General features: G+C 54.3%; 7 protein-coding genes across 7 annotated transcripts; all 7 read right to left on the bottom strand.

Moving 5' to 3' along the window:
- Positions 1-215: 215 nt before the first annotated feature.
- Positions 216-1,810, bottom strand: LAESUDRAFT_159012 (uncharacterized protein). Its single transcript, XM_040901393.1, has 2 exons — positions 1,036-1,810; positions 216-984 (listed from the first exon to the last, which is right to left on the bottom strand). The coding sequence occupies exons 1-2, from the start codon at positions 1,685-1,687 to the stop codon at positions 611-613; spliced, it is 1,026 nt and encodes a 341-aa protein (XP_040769582.1). The 5' UTR covers positions 1,688-1,810; the 3' UTR covers positions 216-610.
- An 867-nt stretch (positions 1,811-2,677) lies between these two features.
- LAESUDRAFT_158878 (uncharacterized protein) lies at positions 2,678-3,193 on the bottom strand. Its single transcript, XM_040901392.1, has one exon. The coding sequence runs from the start codon at positions 3,005-3,007 to the stop codon at positions 2,726-2,728; it is 282 nt and encodes a 93-aa protein (XP_040769583.1). The 5' UTR covers positions 3,008-3,193; the 3' UTR covers positions 2,678-2,725.
- Positions 3,194-3,380: 187 nt separating this feature from the next.
- On the bottom strand, positions 3,381-5,165 carry LAESUDRAFT_641577 (uncharacterized protein; the record flags this gene model as incomplete). Its single annotated transcript, XM_040903669.1, has 3 exons — positions 3,381-3,562; positions 3,617-4,981; positions 5,039-5,165. The coding sequence occupies 3 exons, from the start codon at positions 5,163-5,165 to the stop codon at positions 3,381-3,383; spliced, it is 1,674 nt and encodes a 557-aa protein (XP_040769584.1).
- A 5,744-nt stretch (positions 5,166-10,909) lies between these two features.
- On the bottom strand, positions 10,910-13,592 carry LAESUDRAFT_746725 (uncharacterized protein; the record flags this gene model as incomplete). The annotated part of the gene is made up of 13 exons (XM_040911433.1): positions 10,910-11,065; positions 11,162-11,296; positions 11,336-11,384; positions 11,449-11,466; positions 11,800-11,871; positions 12,094-12,205; positions 12,271-12,388; positions 12,590-12,633; positions 12,664-12,776; positions 12,816-12,899; positions 13,048-13,146; positions 13,352-13,439; positions 13,460-13,592. The coding sequence occupies 13 exons, from the start codon at positions 13,590-13,592 to the stop codon at positions 10,910-10,912; spliced, it is 1,221 nt and encodes a 406-aa protein (XP_040769585.1).
- A 2,380-nt stretch (positions 13,593-15,972) lies between these two features.
- LAESUDRAFT_670106 (uncharacterized protein) lies at positions 15,973-19,503 on the bottom strand. The gene is made up of 11 exons (XM_040905427.1): positions 19,350-19,503; positions 19,223-19,291; positions 18,995-19,168; positions 18,673-18,925; positions 18,521-18,619; positions 18,173-18,469; positions 17,989-18,115; positions 17,056-17,936; positions 16,619-16,997; positions 16,292-16,557; positions 15,973-16,229 (listed from the first exon to the last, which is right to left on the bottom strand). The coding sequence occupies exons 1-11, from the start codon at positions 19,430-19,432 to the stop codon at positions 16,086-16,088; spliced, it is 2,772 nt and encodes a 923-aa protein (XP_040769586.1). The 5' UTR covers positions 19,433-19,503; the 3' UTR covers positions 15,973-16,085.
- A 278-nt stretch (positions 19,504-19,781) lies between these two features.
- LAESUDRAFT_719881 (uncharacterized protein) lies at positions 19,782-23,979 on the bottom strand. Its single transcript, XM_040907709.1, has 4 exons — positions 23,686-23,979; positions 23,441-23,632; positions 20,297-23,367; positions 19,782-20,212 (listed from the first exon to the last, which is right to left on the bottom strand). The coding sequence occupies exons 1-4, from the start codon at positions 23,827-23,829 to the stop codon at positions 19,951-19,953; spliced, it is 3,669 nt and encodes a 1,222-aa protein (XP_040769587.1). The 5' UTR covers positions 23,830-23,979; the 3' UTR covers positions 19,782-19,950.
- A 328-nt stretch (positions 23,980-24,307) lies between these two features.
- LAESUDRAFT_641078 (cyclopropane-fatty-acyl-phospholipid synthase) lies at positions 24,308-26,780 on the bottom strand (the record flags this gene model as incomplete). The annotated part of the gene is made up of 11 exons (XM_040903642.1): positions 24,308-24,408; positions 24,463-24,503; positions 24,566-24,659; positions 24,729-24,902; positions 25,015-25,077; positions 25,142-25,223; positions 25,279-25,420; positions 25,532-25,680; positions 25,788-26,122; positions 26,343-26,508; positions 26,562-26,780. 11 exons carry the CDS (start codon positions 26,778-26,780, stop codon positions 24,308-24,310), a joined length of 1,566 nt encoding a protein of 521 aa, XP_040769588.1.
- Positions 26,781-27,521: the final 741 nt, after the last annotated feature.

Consider the following 27,521-nt stretch of genomic DNA (forward strand, 5'->3'; position numbering starts at 1 on the left):
CACTGCCTCGCAATATAGCTCGCTTCATAGCATTTTCCGAATCTAGTTCAAGACCCCCTGTGACCTGGGACAAAAAGTTCAGTTCAGTTCAGGTGCTTAATTGTGTGGGAGATGCAACAGTAGGCATTCTGTAGGCGTAGGGATCATTCTAACAGAGAAAAATATATAAGCACCTGTGAAAAGAGCTCCGGAACGGTGTGACCTTTGAAGTGACGCTTAGTTCTACCGGCCGGTGATGCGTGACATTTGACCTGAAAGGCCAGTTCAAGGGTGGATGTGACCGTGACTGAACCTATGGTCGAAAGGGTACAGTATCTTTGCAAGGATGTTTCGAAGCACCAACAGCCATGGTGGGCGTGCCGCTGGGCAAGTCAAGTGGTCTCAGCGGCAGCAGCGAACCTTGTGAGATCGGGGAGAATGGCCCGCGTAGGTTGGGCTAGGCGGCGGCGAACGTCCGATCAGTATTCAGTCGCTGCGATGCACCCAGACTTGTGTGCTGTGGACGACCGGGACAGGTGACACGCCTCGGATCTGCGGTGAAGGTGGATTCATATTGTGGAGGGCTGTGGCAGAACAGCACAGAGGGCGGGTATCGCATTGTGGGGTACGCTCATAAATCAGCCAAGACAAGTCGTTTCTTATGCTTATTGTGGGGTAACGAGGAAGCACTCCTGTGCAAGAGTACTGGCAGTTCTGGATCGGTTGGCAGCGCGTGAATAAGCTTCACGTCGTCCCGAGTACCCGCACGCTGTCGAATTGGCGCAGGCGAAAAGAGCGCATCCTGAGCGGGAGAACGAGCGATACGACAGGGTGAGAGCGGAATGAACTGGCCAGGCGAGTCTGCGCCCAAGTGTGCTGGAGCAGGATTTACATGGGAAGGATCGCGAGGCGATAGACGACGGGAAGCTATCGTACGTGTTCCGAGCGTCGCGCCGAGGCAGAAGTGCCTGTGCAGATCAGCGCTCGACTCGCACTGCGATGTGGCTGAGGATGATGTCAGGCGAAGCACGCTCAAAGAGGCAGCAGAACGCGCACTGCCATTGGTCCCCGCATCCGCGACGCTGCCGCCCAAGTCTGCGCGGGTCCAGGCCTCGATTTCCGCCACAGACACCTTCGCCAATTCAGCGCGTTCCCCATCGCGCGCCCCAGTGGCCTGCCTCGTGTCCGTCACGCGCACTCGCCTTCCATGCATCCTGCATGCTATACTATCCTCTTCTGCATTCGAACTGGAACGCCCCGCTTCCGGACGAAACGTACTCGGTGCTTCAGAGGCGCAAATCCTCGCGGAAGCCCAGACTCCAAGACGGTCGGTCGGCGCGTCCCTTATTAATTGCTGGCGGATCGACGCTCTGCCGGGCCCGTGCGCAGCAGCGAGTACAAACTTCCGAGGCGCAATATTAATGGTCAACTGCGGCCGTCCGTGTGTGCGCACTGCTGTATTTGCCATTTGCAATTGCCTATAGTGCACGAACGCCCCAGAACAGACAAGAGACACCGACCACGACCGTCCAAAATGAGAAAAGACCAGACCAGACAAAAAGAGGGCTTCGCCGAAGGAACGAGGCTTGAGCTTGAGGCGCAATCTGATGCGCCCGCTGGGGACGTCCATTTGTTTCTGCCCGAAAGAGATAAAACTGTTGCTGAGGTCCGACACACAATACACAAGACCTCGACCAGAACGTAGCATGCGGAACCGGCAATGTGCCAGAACTATCTCTTAAAGCACTTTCATCATAATAGCAGTGTTCACCACGCATTGATTGTTCATTCAAGTTGCTCCACCGTATGCTGAGCTCTTGCCTGGGCACCGTCAGGAACACCGCACGCAGCCGGCTCTCCGCGCGCGGTCCGTCGGTGTACGCGTCCGCGCCAATTCCGAATTGGCGCGGCGGTCGAGACTCGAACAAAGGGCACCGCGGACCGCGAATGCGCCCTATGCCATATCCGGCATGTGGCCGCGATCAGTAACAGAACAAAGCCCGCATGCGGAATGGATGCTACCGGTAACGGTCGCCGAAGCGCAACGGCAATGATCAACGAGGAGGCATGCGGCTCGGGGTCGCGGTGGTCGCCCGCGAAGACAAGGCGCAGCCACAGGGACCATTCGGTCGGGCGCGCAGGTCAGGTGCTCTCTCCCCGAGCGGGCGAGCCGCAATGTGGCAAGCGCGAATATAAAAGGCGCTCTCGAGCCTCCAGGCGACCGAGACTATGAGCGCTGAGCCGAATCGAGCTCCACCGACGTCCGACCGTCGACTCCGCGTCGGCAGCATTTCATCTCCCGAGCGATGAATAAGGGCTAGTCACGCCTCGGGTTGCGAGATGGCGTCGAGTCGATGGTGCGGTCAATTCGGAATTCGTACCCGCCTTCTTGTAAACAATTCAGTCTTGTCCTCCAGCACAGCTGGTCGCTTGACTCATCCCGCATAGGGTCCCGTCGGCTAGAAGCCCTGACCGCACGGCCCAATCACACGTGCGCCAACCATCCGTCGAGATACATCCCTGGGTCCGCCCTACTCGCAAAGGCGACTGCACCCAAGTTCGCCGTGCAAGCAAGAGATCACAAGACGGATATTGTAACATGTATTGCATTCATGACTGTCGTCGATAGCGAACTATGCACAGCAACGTAGCCTACACTTAGTTCAATAATTGACTCCATGAGATAACGTTGATGCGAGAGACACAGTAAGCGTAAGTAATAACAGAGTCCCAATAATGCCCTCCATTACCCATGCGAAATGACTCGTACACCCGAAAACGAACAACCCAAAGACCGGCCACGATGAGAAAAGTCATGTAGTGTACGACGACGATGCGCTATTGTACACAATGTCAACAAATGCCGAGAGAAAACGAGACACCGAGCGTTAGGTATGAACCGGAGTCCACGATCGTAGGGTAGCATGCTATATGCGGTATGTGTGTGGCGATGACGGCGATAGAGAAAACGTACAAGTACACTTGATAACAAGACAGCCACGACGGCGACCCCGGATATATCGTACATATGGTACACGTTTTGGTGCGACGAGCATGGCGAGAATAGACGGTGCTAGGCGTAACGATTGATGTAGGCGATCATAGGGTAGCAACGATGCAGTGCGATGCGATGCGATGAGAGGTAGCGCGGTGATGACGAGCGACGATGACAACGCGGGCGACGAGACGATGCAGCGAGCAGGAGATATGATGAATAAGTCAAGATGCGGCTTCGTGAGCGTCGTGAGGGTATCGTTGTCAGAGGTATCGACAGGCGATTTGTGTGGGTATGGGATAGTGTGATGAATGGGCAGGTCAATGCAATGCGAGGCCGACGACCAGGACGGAGTAGAAAGAACACGAGAGACTGGGAGACGATGAGACGACGGACGAGGGTGCAACTAGTTCACCTCCTTGCCCGGGAACAGGAAGAGGCGTTTCAGCGGTTGCGAGACCTCGACCTCGACCTCGACTTCCTTGTCCTTCCCGTCGACGACGCTATGCACAATGCGCTTCTCTTTCTTCAACGGCATCTGCATGATAGGATACGTCAACGTGTCGTCTGAGTAGCTCCACGTCCGTGCTGTCAACGTTGTCAGCGACCAGCTCAACCCAATGACGGAAAAAGAACACTCACTCCTTGGTTCGCTCCTCGTCGTCGCCGGCAACGACATCGACGGCCAGTGAGGCGGCTCCTCAGGCTCCGTCTCCCTGCTGTCCACGCTGTCGATGCTCATGTCGCTATTCTGGCGGCTCAGAGGCGTGCGCCTCTTCCCGTAGTACGCACTGCCCCAGCTCGAGCTCGCCTCGCTCGACATCGTCATCGTCGACAGCGTCGACGGCACTCGCGACATCTTCACGTTCGGCACGAGGAGCCGGCCCTCTGCACCAGGCTTGACAAGCGAGAACTCCTTTCGGCGCCCGGTGGCCACCGGCAACGAACGCGTCGAACCGGTCGGCGACGTCGACAGTGCTGGTCCCGCAAGCGACATGCGCGACTCGCAGCGCCGTGCGAACAGCGGGTACTTGTTGTGCATCTCCTCAGCCTCGGAACGCGAGCGGGTGCCCGACGCCACCGAGTTGGTGCTGCTGGTACGCGCAGGGAGAGAAGCGGCGGAGGCGGACTCGAATGTCGGGGCAGCCTCGCTGAGAGTCGAGTAGACGCCGCTGCGTGAGCGGTGCGAGCTCGCGACGAAGCCCTTGTATGCGCTCTTCGCACGCTCCTCGTCGACGGGGGTGTTGAGTTCCTGAGGGGCGGTGAGGTTGTAGACGCTGGCGCGCCAAGCGCTTGAACCGTCAGTCCAGCCAGGGATGGGCTTGCGGTCCTCGAGGCGTCCATTCTCGCCTCGCTTTGGCGGATTGCTGGCGAGCACAGCCTTGATGCGACGCGCGGCCATCATAGTGCCCGACTGGTAGTCGTCGAGCGAGGAGATGGAGTCCTTCGCATGACGGTGCATGAGGGGAGCAGGCGGCGGCGGCGGCGGAAGATCGTCACCATAGAGTCGTCGCAACGCCTCGTAACCAGTGGGGATACCAATCGGAGGAGAGGAGCTAACGGACGAGCGAGAGTCATAAGACGCCCCGCTGCCCACGTCGCTCTCCTCGGTGCTGGAAGAGAAATCGGAAAAGGAATTATGGGGAACAGGAGGCAGTGTGGGTGACAGGCAACGGTCCGGGTTGTAGTCGATACCGATGCCGCCGTGGGATGATTGGAGGTCGGCGAGACGGCACTCGTCCGAGCAGTAGAGGGGAACGGGGTTCTGGTCGATCACAGTGCGGTGGCGAACAGGGCCCGCAGGGCGGACGAGAGCCGGCTCGGACTCGGTAGAAGACACAGTGGGTGCGGTCTTCTTCGTGTTCTTGATTGTGTCGTCGCGCTTGAGAGCGCCGTTGGGCTTTACACGACCTGTGCCGTGAACGAGCCCTCCGGCTCTCGCGCGGATGGTGCCAGTCTTGTTACGGGGAAGGCGTACTGCCGGCGCATCGTCGTGGCTTTTGGGGTCTGAAAGGGATTATTAAGCATTATGATGGAATTGCAGGAAGAGAAGAGAAGACGTACCAGAGGTAGGAGAGCTGGGCGGGACAACGGGAGCCTGTGGCTGAGGTTGAATGGGGACGTAGTAGCGCTTTGGCAGGATCTGCCTGCTGCAGACCGGACACCAAGTAGTGTCGAATGCAATATCCATGGTATGTGTGGAGTTGCGTAAGGGCCGTAGCCAGGACGGACTTTAACGCGATGATGGAAAAGGCGCGGATAACGGGAAAGCGGTTCCAAACGCAAGTCGCGGCGAGCCGGTGGCGCGCCAGACACAGAGCGAGCGGAGAGATTGTGTCAATGCCAGATGAGGGGGCGACAAAGGGCCCAGCGAAGGCAGCGACGACGTCGAGGCTGGTGTGGCCAGGATGAATCGACGGGAAGACCTGGAGGGACGGCGCGCAGGTGGGGAACGGATGGGACGGGACAAGGACCCAGTTTATTTATCGACTTGATGCATTTGCGCTCACAGCCGATCCCCAATTGGCCCGAGGTTGTGACACGGCGTGACACCGAGTGACAGCTGGTGAGGTCCACCGCGGTGTGCAGCCCGAGACGAGCACCGAGAACGTCATCCCCGTGCGACCTCTCCCATTGGCCCCATAGTCGCCGGGTCCCCGGCCCCTTGCAGCCCGAGCGAATCACCGCAGCCCGCTCTGCATTTTTCCAGCCTAGACCATCGGCCAGAGCGCTCGCTCGCTTGACCCTCCGTTTGCGATCAGCCCCTGCCTCTTTCGGCCCCTTCGCTTCGACCCTAATTTCTTTTGCTCGCCTGCCTTCACCCCGTCCCGGATGCGGCAATCGTCTCTACCGCAACGACGCTCTTGTGACCCTGCATTGACTTGCTGTCTGTCGCTGCTCGAACCCCACCCCACGCAGCCAATCTCCCGCGACATAATAGCGAGGGAAAGACAACGGCGACCAGGTCATGCGGCGCCGCACGCCAGACTCGCGCCGTGCGCGCTCGCCCGACCATTCCCCGCTCATATAGCGCTCGGCTGCACTTCGGTGGGCACGTCCAGCCCCGGATTTTCCCTTCCAAGCGACCAACCATCCTCAATATGGAAAGAAGCACATGCCTCGCGTGCCTATCTTGCAATCTGTGAACGCCCGATCCCCCTCCGAGGATCTTGATCCATTCCTTCCCCGCCACGGGCCTTCCCGAATTCCCTGCGTCTATCACTCCTTCAGCTGCTCATTGGCCCGACCGCCTGCCTATTGCGGACGCCACTCCCCGCAGTCACCCGACTGGCTGCCGTCTGCGAGCATTTCTACTGGACCGTGCATGCGCCGCGTCGGTGCTATCGCGTCGTGCAATGCATGGATCGTCACGAGCAACGCGGTCATCGTGCATTCCGATGTGTGCGATGTGCAGGAGATTAACCATTTTTGTTCGCATCGCTGTACACGCTGCGGTACAGCTTCTCGCACAACGCCGCAATCACAGCGCTCATCTCTCCGTCTCTCTCCTGCCTCCCCGGATCTCCATCACATGCCCCGTCTTTTGGGCCACGCTGCGCATACTGACTCGCTTGATGGTCTCGACTTCCGGCAACGGTCCTATCGTCCTCCCATCGCTGGCCTTGTCAATAGTATCTTGTTCTCTTGTGTACCCTTTATTCGATCGCTTTTGTTATGCACAAGACGCAGCAGAGGCTCTAAGCGCCACGCGCCACACACCACATCGGTTCCCACGCACACCGGGCCACCGCGCTCCGTGTGCACGCTCGTCTCGAGTCGCTTGCTTCTGAGCTACGCTTATGCAATACCCCAGTAAACTCCCGCGGTCGCAGTTGCTGCGTGCAACAGGACTCACGCACACGCCACATCTACGATCTCCAGGAAATGAGAAGGCTACGTATTGCACATCATTACGGACATGTACTATACGTGCCTGCATCGTGTACGCAGCACAATACGCTTCGGCCTTCCAGATCAACATGACGGATGGCGGATCGCAACGCGGTGAGAGCCAATGGCGGTGCAAGGAGCATATCGGCCTCGACTTCGACGGTCCGACCATGCTTCTTTTCCATGCGCAGCGTGGCTGGCGATTATCTGGACGTAAACAACCAGCTCTCGCCTGATGCACGAGATATGATACCTGTTAATCACATCATGTCCCTGAAGCTCATATACGATCCATCATGCAAACTCTGCCATATTTTATCCAGGCGAGGCGCATGGAGGTAAGCAACCCGTACAACACGTAAGCATCCCATCAATTCCGAATATTCTCTTTAAGCGACGTCGCCCTGGGAAGATGAGAAGCTTGCATCGTGCAGCCGCAACATCGTCGGAAGCCTGCCCGCGCGTCGACGCAACGTTTCTTTCAAAGCATATGACGATGCATCGTTCATCGACATCGCACACATCGCATCAATCGATATCGCATCGTGGTGCCTGCACACGGGTGGCCAGTCGAAGTCTCCACGCCTCGAGCCGACCACTCTCCCTGCTGCGCCACATCCTGATCGAAAGTAGCAACTCATCTCCGCCAATTAGGCGGGAGCTCGTAGTCCCCGAGCCCGACCACCAGCGCTTGGATGCCAGTCCGAATTGAGACCGTCACCGCCCAGTTGTCCGCATACGCAACGCAGACTATAAGCTAACTAGGGGCATGGCGACCGTCGTCCGTGACCTTGTCGTCACCTGCGTAGCGGGGCGGGCCGTGCGTGCGGGATACAGGCAATTCGATGAGCAGGAGATCCGCGAGTGATCTCTTGCTGTATTTGGTTCCGCGGCGCTCGGAGGGACGGTGGCGGCGAGGCTGAGACATGGCGACGAGCCGTGGCCAGACGTGCTGCGTGTAGGTACGTGCATCGACATCGATGCATCGTGCATCACATTTCCTTGCCCCGTGCGTGGTATCTATCCTTCATCAGTTTGCCTCCGAGTCCGCGGTGATAAATTAGCCATGCGCTGTATGCGTTTCATCTTTTACAGTTCTTCATGATGTTCACTTCTGGAGGCTCGGTGGGAGGGCGAGATTAGGAGGCGCGAGCCGGGCCTACGGAGGACTAGGTACGCGATGTATTCCCTACGAGGGCACAGCGAGACGTGTATGGGCGAACACATGCTATCGCCAGGCGGATCTCGAATGGCTTCGTCGGAGTGTTCGAACGCACTATACTAGGACCCCCGAAAATCCCTATGGGAGGCCGGTCCAAAAATCACTGATTTTGGGACTTCCTGTCCGGACAACTTTTCCGGAGTTACTGTCCGGATAGCTGTCCAGCCTCCGATACCCTGGAATTTGTGTCTGGACATTGTGACTGGCCTTTCAGCGGCCCATTATCTGTCCGGATCGCCTGACCGGCCTATTTTGCATTACATTTTGTCGGAAAAGTCGCTTTTTTCGGAAAATTCGCAAGACAACGATTAGAGCTTTCTATATGTGACAGTACAAGTGCAGATCTACTCTTCGGCGGCCACATTGCGCTCTGCATTGGGCATATCAGGGGAGAACCAAGCCATAGGCCGTGTGATAGCAAGTGAGAAGTTGTGTCGAGGGAAGGGATATTTGATGAATTCAGTCACAGGAATGTCAGATCTGGGTAGGAAGCAGCCCTCCCATTCTGGTGGCAAGGAGAAGGCCGCACAATGGGCTTCACTTATTGATATGGGCGCATCTTTCTTAGTTGGCCAAACCTTTCCTTGACCAATCCATTCGTCTCGGATGAAAGCCGGAGGATCAATGGTCAGGTCTATTGCAGTGGTCATTGGTCAAAGAAGCGATTTCAAGAAGAACAGGCAGTACGTCATTGCAGAGGGAAAAATGACGTTTCTTGTAACATGTCGAACTAAGTATGTATTAAAGCCTATAAGCCTCTCAACGAAGACATTTCAGGTTGATAACCACGTTTGGCTCGACCCGTTTTCGAACGCATAGTAGCGCATAAGACGCCGATAAATTCCCAGTTCTGTCAATGATTTAGAAAAAAATCAAACCGCATTCCCCCAAAACAAATAGCGTCGCCGACAGGATGATCCTTGACCCGTGTGTCTGGACACTGGACTGGCCTATCGGAACATACGGAGAAAATGTCTGGACATTTTGACAGGCTGTTTGGGGATTAGGGGGTCATTTTGTCCGGATTGAGGACAGGCCTCGAGCCTGAAAAGTGCCAATTCATGTCCGGATAGCCGACCGGCCTCCCATAGGGATTTTCGGGGTCCTACTATACTATGCGATGGGCGTGGCGTCGAGCCCTTGCTTCCTAGACTGGCACTGGCGGCACGATTGTGCATGAACGCTGCGACGCGCGGCGGGCGTCCGTGCGTAACGCCATGCATCTATGACTCGCATATGACCATCCCGTCGATCTCTTCGTGTTCCGTCACGCCACGGTATCGCCGATGAACGACGTCTTCGGTCCGCTGGACCTGAGAGGGATTGCGGAGGCAGACCGCGAGCAGGGAAGTTGCTCGGGCGAATGACGAACAGCTCAACTCTAATCGCCTGCGTTGCGGTGGCACCACCGCACGGGACTCGGGACGGCAAGCGAGTGGGAGCGTACACGAGAAGCTGTAGAGCGACGGAATGAGCTCGGGACTGAGCTCGGAGCGTATAGTCTATCACATCGCCCGCGCTTCTTCACACCCTTCTCCCGTCCCGTTGGGTTCGACGTCGGCGCGGGCACCCGTCATGGGCTGGAGTGCGGGCAAACACAGTTTCGGCGAAACCGAGGTGTGTCGATGCTGCCCGCGTACGCGTGCCACAGCAGCGGACGATCGTCGGGATCCTCTGCTGCCGTCGAGCACGAGGGACTCAAAGACGCCGATTGCGCCACGGTAAACCTGCAAATCGAATAGGCCTCACAGCGTCACGCCTCAAATTGATCACCTCGTGAAGGTCCTGCAACGAGGGCGTCCGGGTATGTCCAATATACGTGAGCCTTTGCCTTATCTCGTTCGCCAAATTCTAAAGCGTGACACCGCGGACACACCCGTTTCCGGCTGAGATGATACTTACATACGATGCCGTATTTACCTCCGTCAAAATGCCCAGCGAGCTTCTTCATACCGACCGCGGCTATTTCACTTACTCAATCTCAATCACGGAGAGGCGTCTTATAACGGCGCCTACTTATCATAAGTACACGCTCGCTTGTTGCCCCTTCAAAATGGCCCGATCGGCATTCTGCGAAGAGAAGCGAAGCACTGCGATAACGCGCAGGTCGGGGCCGCAAGGGAATGCTCTGCAGACGCGTCGCTGATCCAGGACGGGCGGACCGTGTCCGCGGCAGGAAGGCGTGCTCCTTGTGATCCTCAACACCCTGGTGGCCCCGATTACTTGTTCTTGCTCCCGAGCGTATCTTATCGCTGGACGGGTCTTGTTGCTACTTTCCGTAAGGTTGCTGGCTATTGCATATGGCGGTACCCGCTTGCTTACTCGTATCTCTCAGCGGCTTGCTACGATAGAGCGAAACGACCCTCTTTGGGCGCGGGTGCCAAAACGCTTTCCTACGGTGTCTCAGGCAGCGAAAGCCTAGCGGCCCTGTCCATCAGGTTCGCTCTTGCCGTCTTCAGCATCCTCCTGAGACATTTGCCCGATCAAGGAAGCGGGCCCACACGCAACCGGAAGGAGCTGCTTCTATCGCATGCTCGCCTACAGGCACTGAAGAACTGGTTCATAACTTGCTGCGTTTACGTCTGCAGCGCCCCATCGACGCACTCGCGTTGACGTCTCCGCGGTGATGGGTACGCCATCTTCCATTAGTGCCTCGCACGACGTCAATTTTGCTGCGACCTTCTGTCTTCCGGATGGGTGTCTGCAGGATACATATACCGTCTAGTGTGCCCGAATTCGGACATTACACTTTATTTGTGTCAGAATTTGCTTCGATGGAGCACCTGGTGGCCGCAATATTACATGTATCCGCATGAGAGTTCTCATTGGAGGCGATTTTCCCACCGCTTTCTGAAGCCATGTTGCAGACAGCCAAATACCCCAGTGAACCAGTGACTCAGCACCGTGCGGCTCGCTCGCACGCGCTCATTGGTCTGTACCTGTTCAGGTTCCCACTCACGCTGCTGTTGTCGTGAACGCTGCAGCACGGGGAAGCAGGCGTGCCAATCAGACGTCGCACATTATCCGAGCGTTGATTCGCAGGGTTGTGAGAGGAAGACTGATGGCGAGCTAACCTCCTGGCGACGCGATGCGATGTGTTGTGTTCGCGACGTTCTGTGTCTATCCGGCTGTCTGTTGCCCGAGGTCAAACTGAAGCAGCAGATCTGTCTTCGAGATGGCGAGTCTCTCAGGCGCGGGCTCTTGTGACCCTGCGCAGATGGACAGTGCATGTATGCGCGGCATCTCACCTCTCCGCCGGTGTTTACGTGACCTCCTTTTCTCCAGGCTGCAACGCAGCTGCGCAACATCGCACGCGATGTTGTCCTATAGGCTGTAGACTGTCACTTCACGACGCGCTTACGATGCTGCGTGGCACCGCCTAGTCGCCGCCACTTTTGTCCAATCAGTTAACTCCATTGTAAGTGGCCCAATCCCTTATCCTTCTGGCAGAAATATTGCATGCGCTCCAGGGATGGAGTTGATCTGCCGGACAGAATATTCGAAGTTGGCCAAGATGAGGTTTGGAGTCCTGGACAAAGTGGGAACCAACTTCCAAATGCAGTCATTTGTTATCGATAAAGAGTCACAGCACTTAAGTAAACGGCGACTGACGGTACCTGCGATGCGACCTACTACATAAGTCTCGATAGCTGGCAGCCTCAGGTCCACCAAGAAAGACGTTCTGAGCTCTTCTTCCTTGATCTAAACTCACTTGTATCGGGGAGCGTATGCATGTTGAGATGCTATCGACCTTCCGAGGTACAACGGATCATCCTGGAAGCTTCTGTCCGAGCGCACAGTTTCATTGAATGTGAGATTACAACAATGATCAAACGGGGATTGCCGAAATCGTACATAATAGAAACGTTTCTTTTGCGAAAGCGGCACGATCAGAAAAACTATATGTGAAACGAGCGCTCTGTGCTGTTCGAAAAAAGCGGTTGGACGTGTTCCATGCTCCGGGCAACAATCGCTTACGGTGAGCTCGGTCTCTCTCAAAAGTTACCGTCTGCTGCCTTTGCGAGCAATCTGGGTGACGTAGCCGACGTACTCATCGACTACAAAGGGAAGGAGACGATCGCGCCACGATGTCCGATTTAACCCTTGCGACGACGAGCCTGGCCATCTATTAGATGTTGTTAGCGACTCCCGCTTACGCGCCACCTATCAGTAGGAGACTTACCATGACTGGTATAGATGGTCCGTCGCACTTTTTTGTCAACGTGCTTCAATCTAGGCAAAGCCCCTGAGGCGGACCACCTCCGCCGCAGCGTCCATGTAAGAACCTTTCCTGAGTCTTCCTACACTGCACACTCAAGTCATGGAACCAGTAAACCCTAAGCGTTCGTCCGGTCTCGGAGAGAACTCCCAGCTGGCGCCGGAACTGTCTATCTGTACAGTCATTTGGCGCCGCTAGCGACGCGAAGCAGGCTGTAGCGTGCTTCCACGCTGCACTGCATGCGAGTTGGGTCATCGACCTTTTCTTCGTCATCCTTACAAACCTGCCGCGAAGCTCGGACTTGACGGAGGCAGAGCAGCGATGTACCTGAGATGCCGATTAGGACCAGGTACATACCGTCAAGTGGGCGCAGCCGTTGCGGACTGCGGTATGCATGCCTTCTTGGTGGCACTTTTGCTTGTCGGATCAGCGACGATGAGCCCGCGTAAGTTTCGAGTGGAATATTTTTCCTGAGGTGAGACTAGGTTCTCTGGCTTTGCAATAGAGACCACAGTGACAGCCTCTGGATATCACCGGTCGCAATGGAGTGAGCGGCGTCATCGCAGGTTGCTGATTGATCCTTTCGAGCTTGCCTGCGCAATACCATGCATCACTCCTCAGCGGGATCAATAGGTCCGTAGTTTCCCCGGCACAGCTTCGGACCTGCTGATGCAACATCCGTTTAGTTTAGCTAAAGATGGACGAAGACTCCGGACGGCCCAGCTGCCCAGTGTGACGCACACACGCAGCACTGCTTCTGTCTTGTCGCTGGGGCCACATGCAGCCTCCCAATATGGACATCCGGCATCATCCTCGGACCAGGTTTTGATATACGGAGCACTGCAGGTGTTAGTCTCAACCTAGCTAGAATGCTCTCAACTCGTGCAAAGGTGTGCTTGTAGCACGCTCTAGGCCCGGCCATGAGCTTAGTCGACGTCGACGCATGGCCTGACACCGACATCGGACTCCACAGCGGGAGCGTCGCGGAATCTGTTATCGAAGCTCATCTGTGGTCGTCATGCTCCGTGCTCCTCATCAGACTTACCGGCATGCATGTGAACGGTGGATATCTCTACGCACTATCGCGATCGTGCTGATCGGCAGCCGCGGAAAGTATCGCTGGTAGCGCGATACTACCGTGCGTTTCACAGACCCACAACTGGAAATTGGAGGAAGAACGGTCTCGTCACCGTGACTCGGAGCAAGAGCTGTCCGCACAGTTGCAGGATCGATGCTTCATGATAATCCATTCTCGCACCCTCCGTGCTCGCCGATACTTGCGTCATGGCGGACATTACACCGTGTCCGGATATCACACTTCATTTTGATCTTCGTCCGCAGCGCACTGGTCTGCAGGACGATCGCGTGTCTTCGAGCGTGCTCGAGAGTAGGCAAAGACTATGCCGGCCGTGCAGCACGTTTGCGATTCATGTGGTCCTCGAGGCATGCTCCAACACATATACTGCAATCCAACTTCCTAACTCCTTTGGACTCCACTCGTCTATTTGTCCGACGCGCAACTTAAAGACACCAGAACTTGGTCCAGACCTGATGGCGAGTTAATGGGACCGCATGCTAAAATTCTATTCAAATAACTGCCCGTGTCCAACGGTTGGCAATTCATCGAGTCCAAATGCCATAGGCGAGTTCGGCTGACGAAGCTTGCACACAAATATCATTAACTAGTTGCGTATTATGATGGTTCATAGCTCTAAATGCTGAAGCTTGCTGAGTCCTTTCGCTCAATTGCAAACAGTGCTAGACAGTGCTAGACAGTAATTAACCGATGCATGCAGACGATGCAGCAGCTTCGGGCGCTTGTATGCCTGCCATCTTTTACGTTTAATCCCTGTCATGGACCTGGGATATTCAAGGTTCACCCTTCCACCCTCGATATTTGATTCAACGAGACCGCTCAATCTCGCGGGATATCCCTATAAGTACTCAAGATGCAATTATCGGTTCAGCAACGAGCGCTTGGCTCGTGATGAGGAGGCTTGATTCGAGTATACACCACAACCCATCCTGTGTACGCTCCTGTTAGTTTTTCTGCAATCTAGACTGAAGAGTTGATGCCTTTCGTCGACCAGAATCCTCTTAGTTAGCCATCCCGCTGAAGTCCACCGCATGCGCAATGGTACAGGCATCACATTTCACGCAATACGCATGTGTCATCGAAGCTGTCACAGTCTCATTCAGTATGAGTTCGGCGGCCATGAAGCCTCAAGCCCCAGGCCTCGCGGAAATATTGCGGTTAGCCGTGCCTTCTCAACTCAATGGTAACCCCAGACTGATTTGATGAGCGTGAGAAAGTGGACGATGGCAGTTCTCAGTGGCAGCGCGAAGCATTTACCATCACGGGTATGGCCTTAGGTGAATACGTAAAGGAACCCTGGGCTGAGCGCTGGACAGTTGCTTTCAGCCTAGCTGCTTGAGTATGCTGATGACATGGTGACCGGTGAGTTATGCGGCTTCTAACTACACAGAACGAGGTATAGCGTCGGATGGTTGACGCTAGACTTCCATAGCTGCAGCTCTTATGGCATCCCGGCCGTTCACTGTCATTCATGTGTGCTGGGATACAGTCGGATGTCACGCAACGATCGCAAAGCCGAGCACATCTCTGTGCTAAGCGTTACATTTGAGCCTTGACTCCCGCATCGCTGCGCAAAAGATGAATGCACATCCTACTACTTCCCTTGAATACTAACAATCCGAGTACTTGCTTACCGGATACCGCCCGTTTATTCGGAATATCGCCCCTGGAGACATAATTGAACATCGGGCGACATCACCTCCGTTCGCACATCGCAGCAGATGAACCGAATAGTGCCCGGCAACCGTCGGTCGCTGGTGCTGAGTCCTGACCTGATATGGCAGACTCACAACTTCGGCTCGGCCAATTCCTCACCGGCATCCTAGGCATTCGAGGCGAACGTTGAAGGGCGTTGCGACACGGTCGCTTCCGATTTACCTGAGCGTCAGGAGGAGGGGTAACGCCCCTGGCCTAACGATTTATGGAATGAACAGTTGCACCTGTCACGCGTCCTTGACCGCCCGGTCTCTGCACTGGTCCCTCTGCCGGATCGAAGGGGCAATTGAGCGGCGTTTATCAAGACACAAGTCTTAGTTATCTTGGCGTCAATGAGTCCACACGTTGAGCCTGTGTCGGCGGAGAAGTCGTGCACGTTGCTCTCGCCTGGACTTTGAGGCTGCCATCAGAATGGTCATTAGGCGGTAATCTCTTCGCTCTTGTCTGATTGCCACACGTAAAACTTATGTTTTGGCTATGAAAAGACCGATAGGCCTTCGAACAAGGTGCATACGGACGGTCGAGGGCTGAACGATGCCTTTACGGAGCACCATTCAATCATTGCGCCCCACCCAGCAATCCAAGCAACTCAGGCATCCGAGCAAGTATTGCTCAGGCGAACTGGGCGGCCAGTCTATTGTTTTTACGGGAGGTCAAGCCCCAGTGCAAGGATCTGTCGAACTTCTCTGGACATACGAACTATCCATTCCACCGCAATACGGCTCTTCCAAAAATATCGTCCCTTGCAGCCCCACCACGCTGTGCAAACGTTGCCAGAGAGCGCCATAGTACTTCTATCGTTCGAGGCTCGGCGCAAGTACTTTGGCTTGCTCACGGTGACGGCTTCATGATCGAGAGCAATAGGCCATCTCCGGTTACTCGCAGTGTAGATTACAATGTCATAGGGAAAACAATACTATACAGAATGTAATGACGATCAGTATGCTGTTCTTCAGCATCTAAGAGTTCAGTGCAAAGCATCTGCAACAAGCTCCAGTATTTCCCCGGTACTCTTGCGCACGTTCTTCAAGTCTTTCGCTATCGACTGCCAGGTCGGGCCATGGTGAGGCTCTGCGGCAACGCATTTCTTGATGACCTCCTCTTGCTGCTCCTGAAGTGCGAAGAGACTTTATCAGAAAGATTCATAAAAAAGCCGATATTGGTTGAACTCACCTTAGTGCCGTGCTGCCTCTCAAACTTGAGCCACCAACCCCAATTGTCACCAATGTCGAAATTGGCAGTGATGGCACGTTCGAACCATTGCCTCGCCTTCTCGATCTTGCGCTCAGCCCAAAATAACCTCGCGACTGTGCATAGGATGAGCGGGTCATCGGCAGACTTCCTCAGTGCATCTGCGGAGCGCGACTTTCGCGTCGGTCTCGGCTCCGCCCAAATTGTCATTGACCACAGCAGACCCGATGTCGGACATTCCTGCAGCCCTGGATTAAGAGTAGGTCAATATCCTCAGCGTCATCACTTCATAGTGTTGAACAACCATACCTCTGGCAAGAACGGTCTTCGCCTGTGCAGATCCCCCGCTGCGCTCTTCAACACCCACCGCCTCGGCCCACAACACGTCGCTTCCTGGGTTTGCCAATCTAGCTTTGTCAAGGAGTGCTCTGGCTTTGATACTCTTGCCGTCAGCCTCTTCCAGCCGACTAGCCAAGATCCACAGCATGACATCCTTCGGGCATGCCTTGATACCCGCTGCGTACGACGCTCGAGCGGCCGCGTAATCCTTCCTGTCCTGATGAATCTGGCCTTGAATCATGTAGAGCTTGGCAAACTTCGGATATTTCTTGATAGCAATGGCGAGGGTCTCTAACGCGGTATCCAGCTGACCCTGTTCACGTTCGAAAACGGCAGATTTCATCCAGATCTGTGTGATTCAGTGAATAGTAAGCATCTATCCAGCAAAATGAGTCGCATGAACGTACCCTCTGAGTGTTTGCCACTGTCCGCGCACGGACCAGGAGCTCTCGAGCGACGCCGAGCTCGCCATTCTCTGCTTCGATCTTGACGGCCGCCAGCCAAATCTGTTCGCTCTCCGGATTTGCAACGAAGGCTCGTTCGAGCACCTCACGGGCAGCCGGGACATCTCCAGCGAGCCATTTCTCTTTCGCCCACATGAGCCAGAGAACTTCTGCCTGGGGACAATGGTGAACAGCGCGCTCGAGTATTGCGTTAAGCGATTCTCTGGTGCCGTGAGCCTTCTCGAGATCTGCAGCCTTCCTCCAGAGTACCCTCTTGTCTGGGAAAACCTTGAGCGCGTACGCCAGGATAGCCCTGGCGGTGCCAACGTTTCCTCTGGACTCCGCGCTCTCTGCATCACTCATCCATGTGTCGAGTCTGTCTTCCTCTTCCACTTCCATCGCCACGGTTGCCTTCACGATAGCCTGACATGTCCTTGGCGAGCCTTCGTTCTCACATCGCTCCGCTTCCTTGAGCCATTGTTCGCGCGTCAAGAGAACACCATGATGGCGAAGCTGGCGGACACCAGCCTCGATAGTCTTATCGACGACCTCAAGCTCTTTATTGCGCTGCTCCTCCGACTTGCCTTCAACGTAGGCCTCCTGCTCAAGAAGCCTGCCTGCGGCAATCCAGATCTCGTGGCTCGTAGGTACAGCCTTACGAGCCTTGTTGAGAACTGCTTTTGCCTTCTCAGGGGTCTCGAGTCGTGCAAGTGCCAGCCAGAGCTCGACCGACAGCGGAATGACCTCCACTGCACGCGATAACAGGATTCGTGCGTCTACAGGATTTGATTCGAGGTTGACAGTTTCCTTCCAGAGGCGTACCGAATTCGGGATGTGCTCCAGAGCTAGACAGAAAGTCAGCCAAGTCAATGTATAAGCATACCTATATGGACGTACCCTTGCGCAGAACTCGCTTCCTCGCCTTAATATCATGCTCCAAGTCAGCAGCAGCCAGCCATATCTTGACACTCTGCCCAACATGTTGTACCGCATTCGCAAGAATCACCTTTGCGTCGTCGTTGTTCTGCAAAGAAACGTCGATTCCAGCTCGTGATGGAGATAATGGTATACCTATACTCACATGTAACCTAGCTGCCTCGAGCCAAACGTCCTCACTCTTAGGACATTGCTCGCAGCCTTGCTTAATGAGCTTGCGGGCAGCAACCATACGACCGGCGTGTTCTTCCAGACAGGCAGCTGCGATCCAACCTGGCGCATGCTTGGGATTCGACTTCACGAGGGAGTCAAATAGCATTCGTGCGCGCTTGATGTCACCAATCTCAGCATCCGTCTTGAGAACAACACTGTCCAAGGAGGTGAGATAGCCCTTGGGGTCGATGGATGTGGAGAGCCCAGAACTTGTCGAAGTACCTGATACCTGAAGTGATATAAGAAGACTTCGAATGAAACAGATCAGAGGGCAACCTACCTGATCAAGTTTCAACGACAGAATTTTGTCACGAGCCTGACCCATCTCAACAAAGTTGGTCAGCGTGCCGCTATCAGCTGGGGTCTCGAAACCTCCAATCTACAATGCCAGACTATCAGTCACACGTAGTAATGCGCCAACAAGAAACGTACCGTTTGTTGCCTCGCATCCAGGGAATTCTCGTACTCGGTCTTAGACCTGTCTCCGACATAGATGCTGTCGGGTACAACGAATGACCTCTCGTCCCTCTTACGTTTTTTCTTCGTGAGATTGCCCACCTCAGGAATGTTCTCCCACTCCTCATCTGTGACAACCGCTAAGCCTCGCTTGAGGTCCGCAAACTGCTGTTGAATCTTCGGACGCTCCGCACGATGCTTCGCCATTTGCGCGTTCTCAAACGCTTCTCTGGTTAGCAAAGCAAGTATTGAATAGATGAGCAGAGAGAATAATATTGCGTTGACAGCAACGACGCACCTGCGAGCTCGCCTCCGCGCATCCATATTCTGATCAACTTGCTCATAAATCCGGTCCGCCTCCTCGTCATCGGCCTCATACGTAGTACCCGCAAAGAGACCATATTCATTATCAGGATCTTGAAACTGCTCTTGATCAATATCAGGCTCTTCGCCTCGCCTTGCTTGAGCCTCACTACAATTCAATGTAAACCAGCCGGTCGACAGAGGATGGGAGGATGTTACGTACGCAATGACCTCGGCGGAGGGGCCTTCTCGTGCGGGACCGATATCAGAACGGGTTGTAAATCCGGAAGCACTGAATATACAGTCGTGTAAGCCTGAATTGGAGTCTAAACACTATTTACTGGACTTACCCTCGACCAAGACCAGCGACATAAGATGCCGGCGCCGGCATAGACAAGAAAGCCAGCTTATTGAGCTGATTATTGGTAGCCATGGTTGTGTAAAGCGTATGAGGATGAGACGTGGTTGCCGTGGTCGACGTGAAAGTAGTGTTGTGGCTCTCTGCCCGCCTGATGAGATGGGCGCCTGCATTAATATTTATCCCTATTTGTCGCTTACGAAGCGCTGAGTAGTTTCCAAAACGGGTAACCATGGGCGTCAAGGCCGTTGCGTAACATTGACAAACAATTCTCGCTTCCGTGGCATCGCTCGCACTGTAGCATTTTGCATCTGCCCAGCTTGAGGACACTTAAGGGGGATGGTTCAGCTGCCATGTGATGCGATTTTCCGTTTGTTCTGAGGAGTGCATCTCACAAAGATCTCATATATTTGTACTTTTGAATCCGTTTTCAAAATGATCTTGGCCTGCCAACCAAAAGAAGAGCTATATCTGGTAAATACGTAGGTCAACTGCATTATACAATGTGTGGCACAGACCACAAGAACATATATTCATCCTTACATGATATCTCATCATGTACCATGCAATTTTCACATCCCATCAGCGGCTATTCACCAAGATTCTGTTAAAAGGCCGTTACATTGTATTAAATAGATTCGCTTCTGCTCCTCGAGCCGCGGATAAAGCTCTCGCCGAAACCTCATAGCCGTCCAAGGACCTCCGACAAGTGCTTTGCGACGCATGCCGACAACGACCTCCTCAACGGTCACATTCACGACATCATCAGGGTGATCAATCTTTAGAGGCATCTGCGCGCCTTTCTTTCGCCTTCCACGTCGATTGTAAAACCACTGTGACACTTTCTTGATTGACCTACCGGGAACATAAGTCCAAGTCAGCTTGTCATTGTTGGAACCACAATGGCTAGCAGCGAAACTCATAAATGCATCGACTCACCAATTGAAGGCTACCGATATCAACACCCTCCAGCTTTGGGGTGGCAGCGGTGTGACGTCGTTGAAAATCCACTGTAGGACAAGTGCCTCAAAGGGGAATACAATACCGGTCGCGGTGCCAGATGCTGTATTCGTCTCGATAATCAGTTTCTCTAGTTTCTGCCTTTCAAGGCTGTGCTCGGATTGGTCTTCCGGAATTGATGGATTTTCTGTAATGGAGTTTGAACTGCCGGCACTGTTATCTCGCACAGCAACCGAGGCTTCGACAAGAGCACTCCAACGATCCAATTGACCGGGATCTCCATGACGCTGGACCGTCTCCGATGGCTGTTTCTGGGCCGTGGTAGGGTTCATGGATAGTACAGACTGGGCATTATATGCAGAGGGCCAAGCAAGTGGGTTCTGTGAATCAGGCATGGCCCGAGTCGGTTGCAGGGATTCGTTCGCTGAACGGTCAGAGCGCAGGGGGTAGTGTGGATGTGATAATGCCAGCGTCGTTGTCGGAACTCTTGTAGGCGCATTCAAATGTTGGGCAGACTCCGCACGTAATTGAGCGCCATCACATACATGATCATTATTTGAAGGATTATGCTGCGCAACCTCGGGTGGTTTTGTGCAAGAGACTGAATTGCGAGTCGTGCCTTCACTACGCGTCATCAAACCGATGACTACTTCAGTCAGATTCTGCACAGGTGCATTGATCGAGATTGGTGATGCTGAGACCTGCAACGTCTGATTCTGGCGCGGTCGGTAGTACAATCCAGGGCCCTGACTCGAAGAGGCCTCGTACAGATACTCTCGGTAGTAAGTTCGCGAGCCTCCTGTGCCACCTACATTGCCTGTATCTTCGCGCAGATCGGTCGATATGACAGCCTTCACTGTACGTCGCCGCTTGGACGGGGGCCCTTCCTTTCTGGTTTTGGCGGACGATGGCTTTTTGCGCTTTGGTTTTTGATTTGGGACAACATCCGACGGTGAGGACGATGCTTGAAGATGGCTTTCTTCGATTGTTCCACAATTGCGCACTTGGTTCGGCTCAATTTCCGCATCGCCAGCTGTAGAAGGCGTGCCTATAAGGAGTAGTGGCGGACCAAATACAGGTTGCTCAGACACCGCGTTTTGTGAAGAATAGATCGGCTGTGAACGATCAGTTACTGACGCCACGTCCGCGTTCTCAAAGGATGCGGTAGGTAAAGACTGCAATGACAAAGATGGTGACCGTGACCGCTCCAACAGTCCAGGCGTTGCAGGCAGCTCCATAGTATTTGCTGATATCAGGTCATTTGATAATGCTTGCTCGCCCAACTGCACCGTTTCTTGCGAGAATGACGATCTAGAATGCAAAGTGTCTTGTGTCTCAGTCGCAAGTTCGGCATGGACCGAAACTGGAGACAGAGGAGGGGTGACGACCGCGTAGAAAGATCGAGGTGGTCTTGCGCCTACCTCTGCTCCTGAGGCATGTTCCGATACACTGTCAGAGAGGGAACCATTGCTATCCGCAGGTTCTAGAATAGGTGTAGACCCCGCCTGAGGAACGTCCTCGGTACCCGAAGTCACATGGTCTCGGACGGTAGCTGGGAGTTTCGGCGCTTCTGTAGGTTCGGGGGTAGACTCCATGTCAAGAAGAGTTGTGTACATCACCAACATATTGTCCAGCGGAGAGGACTCTTGCGATGACTTCACCAGCTTCACATTAGATCCTGCGCTGACCAACTCAGCAGGGTGAGATGACTTCCCATCCTCCGGAGATGTCACCGGTCCCATCATCTCTGCATACATCGCACCCGAATCGCTGTCCATTGGCTCCAAAAGTAGGCTGGATGGGCCCTGCACCCAGGTTTCCTTCTGGGAAACAGTCGGCATCTCCACGTATGCCGCGTCCGTATCATAGCTGACAGTTTCGGCAGAAGGGCTGGAGGTATCATTCATCCGGGCTACCTCCTCAGAATCATCGGTAACCTTTGCACGTACAGCGTCTGTGTTGTGGTCGATAGTTTCTGAAGTAGGGCTGGGAATGTCGTCCCATGAGGGTGATGTTGGAATACCGTCCATGCCGTGTACAACTTCGAGAACGCCCGGGCACAGGGAAGACAGTTCGTCGCGCGAGGATTGGCTAGACAGTCTAAGCCCCGCATGCATAGGACTGTCGACGTGCCTTTCAAACTGTGATTGCTCCATCACTTCCATTGCAGGGGAAGATATAGACTGCGGATGCTCATTAGATAATCCCTGGTCAATGCCTTCCGGCGAGTAATCCGAAACGGTGCCCGCCACGAAGGAGATTGTTGCGTCTTCCGTCAATATCGGGGCCGCGACGGAACCTGGGGATGAAAGTTGATCTAGTGCGCCATCCAACAATCCGAGAAGTGCTGGAACGCATGGGCTGTCTACTGTCACCGAATCTTCGGCGACCTCTGGAGACTGCAGACCTTCCAGTACCTCAATTGAGAAGGAACGAGGTGTCTGCACCAATTCAGGCAGCTCGACGAGGGATTCCCAGTCTGGCTCGGACAACTGACCCAGTTCATCGTCCGCCGAGGAGAATATTATAGTTGTGGATTCTCCACCCGAGCCCCAGTGATGATCCTCTGGAGGTGGAGATGGCCACTTCTCCGATGCACATGCTGAGCGCTCGCGTTCCAACTCGATTGTTGTTGGGCATTGTTCCTGAGGAGAATCTGAACGTCCTGTAATAGAAGTAGAGTGTACACCCTCAGAAGACTGGAGTTGCGAATCATCCGACGTAGAGGTCGGAGGAGAGAATGAACGCCACCGGACAGCCAGAGCAGGGAAAGCCGCTTTGGCGAATGCCATCACCGCATCGTCTTCATTTGTATGCATATCTCTTGGACGCTGAACAGCCAATGCGATCCCACTGTACATCATCGGAGTTCGTCTTTGCTCCTCCTCGACGCCTTCGTCATCTGTCGCGTTCTCTGTGTCCATGAGCCAGTCTGGTTCAGGTGTCGCCTCAAATGAGGGCAAGAACAGAGGCTCTGCAGTGAGCGGATCATGCTCGGTTAAATGTGTGCGTGGCTGCTCTTCGCATTCACTAGGGCTATCAGTAGCAGGCTGTGAGGTCAACCACAACGACAACGCAGGTCAAAACCCAGACCACAACATTCCAGGGCACGCGAGCACTTACTGCAACATCTGCTTCCACGCAAACACTTTCGTGCCGGCTTCCCATCAACGCCGGACATTCCGAGAACTGTGAGTTACCACGGTTCGTCGTGAAAACTTCAAGAAACTGTGGCGGCTGCTCATGCCCGCTTCTCGCCACAGATTCTGACCAGAGCCCAGATTCATTGCTGCCCACCAATGCAGGCCGACTCAACTGTTGAACATGTTTGAGACGCGTCAAAATATTCGACGTACGCACGTACGCACCTCCAAGTCCAGACCTGTCGCTGCCGCTAGTGATTGGGACCAATGCTCCTCTACGAGTCGAAGAGCCACAGCCAGCTCAACTCCTCCATGGCTCACCGCCAGCGATTGTAAATACGCGCCACCCGAACCGTCGCACTTGTCCATCGACGTGTCTCTCTAGTAGCCACAGTGCAAAGCCACGAAACAGGTATGAAAGTCAGCCTCTATCAGAGGCAGTGGTACTGAACATAGCTCGTCGGAGTCCACGGCGACTCCGCATATCAGTGCAGCCTGGACTTTGGAGCGCTACACCCGCGAAGTGAAGTTGATGTCAAGCCGATTTCGACCTGAGCATATTGCCTGAAAAGGCAACTCAGAAGGAATGTGTTGATCCGCGAACGTGATCGTGAGCAAGATTGAGACGGCCGCAAGGACCTCACTGGGATATCTTTTACGAAAACTCGAGCCTCTCATCCCGCTCCCTCCGAAAACAGGAACTACATTGCGAAGTCTCAAACAAATCATGTCTATGTCCCAACCGACATTGCTGCGAGATCCCCACATGTGACATGAGTATCGTTGACCTTGGGGCGGTCCTGGTGGACCGACCTCTGCTGCAGTTGCCCGAGCCGTAAGCTTACATCTATTCAGTCACTTCTGGAGCACAGCCCTCCTCTTCTTCCCATTCGACTGCCGGACATCCATAGCCAACGTTTCCCTCCCTCGTGAACGTAATGATATGGTCTGACAAACTCCTGTGAGCATCCCCACCGCCATCCGAAATCTGCATGGACTTACCGCCCAGACGACGACTCGCAAACCCCACTTCGCAATAGCAACTATGAGAGGGAATGCGTCAGCTTTGGATGCTATCACAGGGTCGTTAGATGAGCTGACGTACAAATAATACACCCATTTTCTCTTGAAAACCTCAATTGCCTCCTCCGCGCCTTCCACTTCATGACCCATCACCAGCGGGTACTCCTCTTTTAGCGCTGTGGTTTGCAGTAAGCAGAAATCCCTTTCAGCGAGACTCGATGAGAGAATAGCGATTAGAAGCTTACCAGGGAGGATCTCCTCTTCAAATTTATCTTCAAATCTCCTTCTCCATTCCTTCAACGTCCTCGCATAATGAGGCCCGATGTTATCCATTGATTCGGTAACCAGCCGCCCACCAGATCCGCGCGTCAGTGTGTCTACGAGGAAAGTCACCGTTGGCAGGAAGCCACCAGGGAATACTGTTCGCGGCGCTCATGGTCACCACTGAAGAACATAGTAGGCGAAGAAAGAGTGCTCACTCTTCAGGAGATTGCGCGGAACATATGGAGATTAGCAAATTTTTATATCAACTGTGAACAGGTGAGCCTACCCATTTACGGATGAAGTCAGTGTCCCTCATATACGTATCAAATCCTGATGGTCGCGTACGCACTCATCAGCATTACCGATTTCTGCTTGTAGATTCGTGAACACTCACTCGCCTCGGGGATTGTGATCCCCTGCACAACGCCCACGCCCGTGTCTGGCTTCAGCGCCCAGTCGATCTGTTTCCAGTATGTCTACGGCACGCACAATTCAGCCGAATGGATAAGACGCGAGATGCCTATCACGTACCTCCATCCACTCCTTTCCGACCGCTTCCACCATCTCCACACTCACCATCCGATCAAACGCGCCCGCCCACGCCGGTGGCAGTGACCTGTAGTCCATCAAATGCACCCGAACACGCGCCGGGCGGTACTTGCATTTCTTCGACCTTCCTCTCTCGTCGTTTCCTCTCGCTTCGCGCTCTTCATTCCTGCCCCCAGCTTCGATCGCAGATAATCGCTCTACACTCCCCTTGCAGTGGCTCCCGCCACATTCACACTGTTGCTCGCCCAACCCTGCTATTTCTATTCTCTCTAGAGCCAATGCCGCCTGCTCCTCGGACAGCGTGATGGTATCGACCTGGACGTCGGGTACGGTGCGTGCTATTGTGATCGCCAGTGCGCCCCAACCGGTACCAATCTCTAGGACCTGTGCAGTCCATCCGTATCAGCAGCAGCATTGAGGAGATATTACGGGTACGAGAGCACAAATGGGAGGGGAACGCGGGAAAATGGAAGCTTGGAGATGGAACACACCCTATGACCACGCTTGATGTCCGCCCTTCCGATGATATGCTGCAACTTCCTCATTTGCGCCTCATATAGCTCCTCATCGTCACGATTATCCTCCTCCTCGTCCACTACTTCCGTCTTGTCCTCCCTCCTTCCGATATTCCGTTCCACACCTCGATCGCTCCCATTAGCGCTTTGCGGAAGACCATCACTTTGACTTTCGCTAACGACAGGGCTATCTTTGGACGTGGACGCGGACGTGGATGACGACGTGGATGTCGACGGCGAGTACGGGTAGACATATCCATCGAGTTCAGGGAAGATTGCACAAGAATACGTCATGTCGCGCGAGAGGAATGCTATAAAGCGAAAGGCATTTTCAGTCAATACCTATTGCACGGTGTCCTACAGTTGCAATGTGGATGCAGAAGCCATACGAAGGTAATTACAACATAGTAGTGGCGCATATATACGCGACAGCATGACAGTAAGAAGATCACTTTGGAGCATTGTATGAACGTGTTCCGCGCATACATCCACATTGACTGCAGACATACAGGAAGACGAACGTGGACTCACCAGCGAACATCCGGTTGCTTACGTCGTAATGCGCAGCAATATTTGTCTTCGCCTGAATGAGCGTGTTCGCAAGACGGGTCTTAGCCGCGGCCGCAGCTGGCAGCCGTCCTATGCGTGCGAGAGGCGTATCGATTGCATCAAGAATTTTACGATTAGCGAGGAGGAGCTGGATACAGCTACCGGTTAGTCGAGCAGCTAGTCAGTTCGTGAGACACCTACCTCGAAGAACCTGAAAAGTGCCTCCCCGCCCTGCTCGCCTTCCTCACCCTGCCTCCCGAAGCATATATCAACGTCGCCGAACATGTATGACTCCGCGAAACCGAGATCGCCTTGCATCGCAACACGTATCCAGAACGCGGGGTTGCGGACGATAAGTTGGACACAGAATGCCGGGTCTTCGCCATCAAGGCCTTCCCAATCCACCGAATGTGCGCCCATCTGCGTACTGGCATCTTGAGCCCGCAGTGATGGGTGGACGGGCTGCAGAGACGTTGGAGGCAGGCCGCCTGGGTTAGGAAGAACGTACGTCCCCGTGTAAGTATGAATGAGGAGTACGCCGCAAGTGATATTGTTAAGGATCCTGTGCGAGCAGGGGAGATGAGCGCATGTACCTACAACAAAAATTGAAGACGCCAAGAAGGACGAGGTCAACGCACGCTACTATAGCCTTCTCTGTGAGCCTGCTAACAGGATCATGTACAAGAGCGATGGTAGGCGTGAGGACTGCACTGAGCACATGCCAGGAGGTGCGTGCAATGGAGGCCATCGCATCCATTACAGAAACCCAGCGCTGCGTAGACTGAAGAGATGATGAGAGAAGGACCTCAGCCGCTGACTAGGCCGATGTTACATCCAAGGGCATCGACGATTCATGAATGCCGTGTAAATTTCATCGACGGCAATCGCCTGTTTGACATCCAGAGAGGTCTCTAGCGAATGCCTCGTGAAGAATCAGAAAATGCCACGGTGTCGTCGAAATAAGGGCTGCACTTTGCCGAGCCTCGCGCTTACTGCCTTCATGATTTCCTTGCTGGAGAGGAAGCTGAGCTTACGCAGCCACGAATTGATCGGTGCAAATAAGCAGATGTTCATGGATTTTGGAAAATGCATGTATTGTGCAAATGTATCTCCGCCAGGAGGATGTACAGTGGGGTAGAAGTTGATCCAATGTCACTAGAT

Source organism: Laetiporus sulphureus (assembly GCF_001632365.1).
Source record: "Laetiporus sulphureus 93-53 unplaced genomic scaffold LAESUscaffold_2, whole genome shotgun sequence".
Taxonomy (NCBI): domain Eukaryota; kingdom Fungi; phylum Basidiomycota; class Agaricomycetes; order Polyporales; family Laetiporaceae; genus Laetiporus; species Laetiporus sulphureus.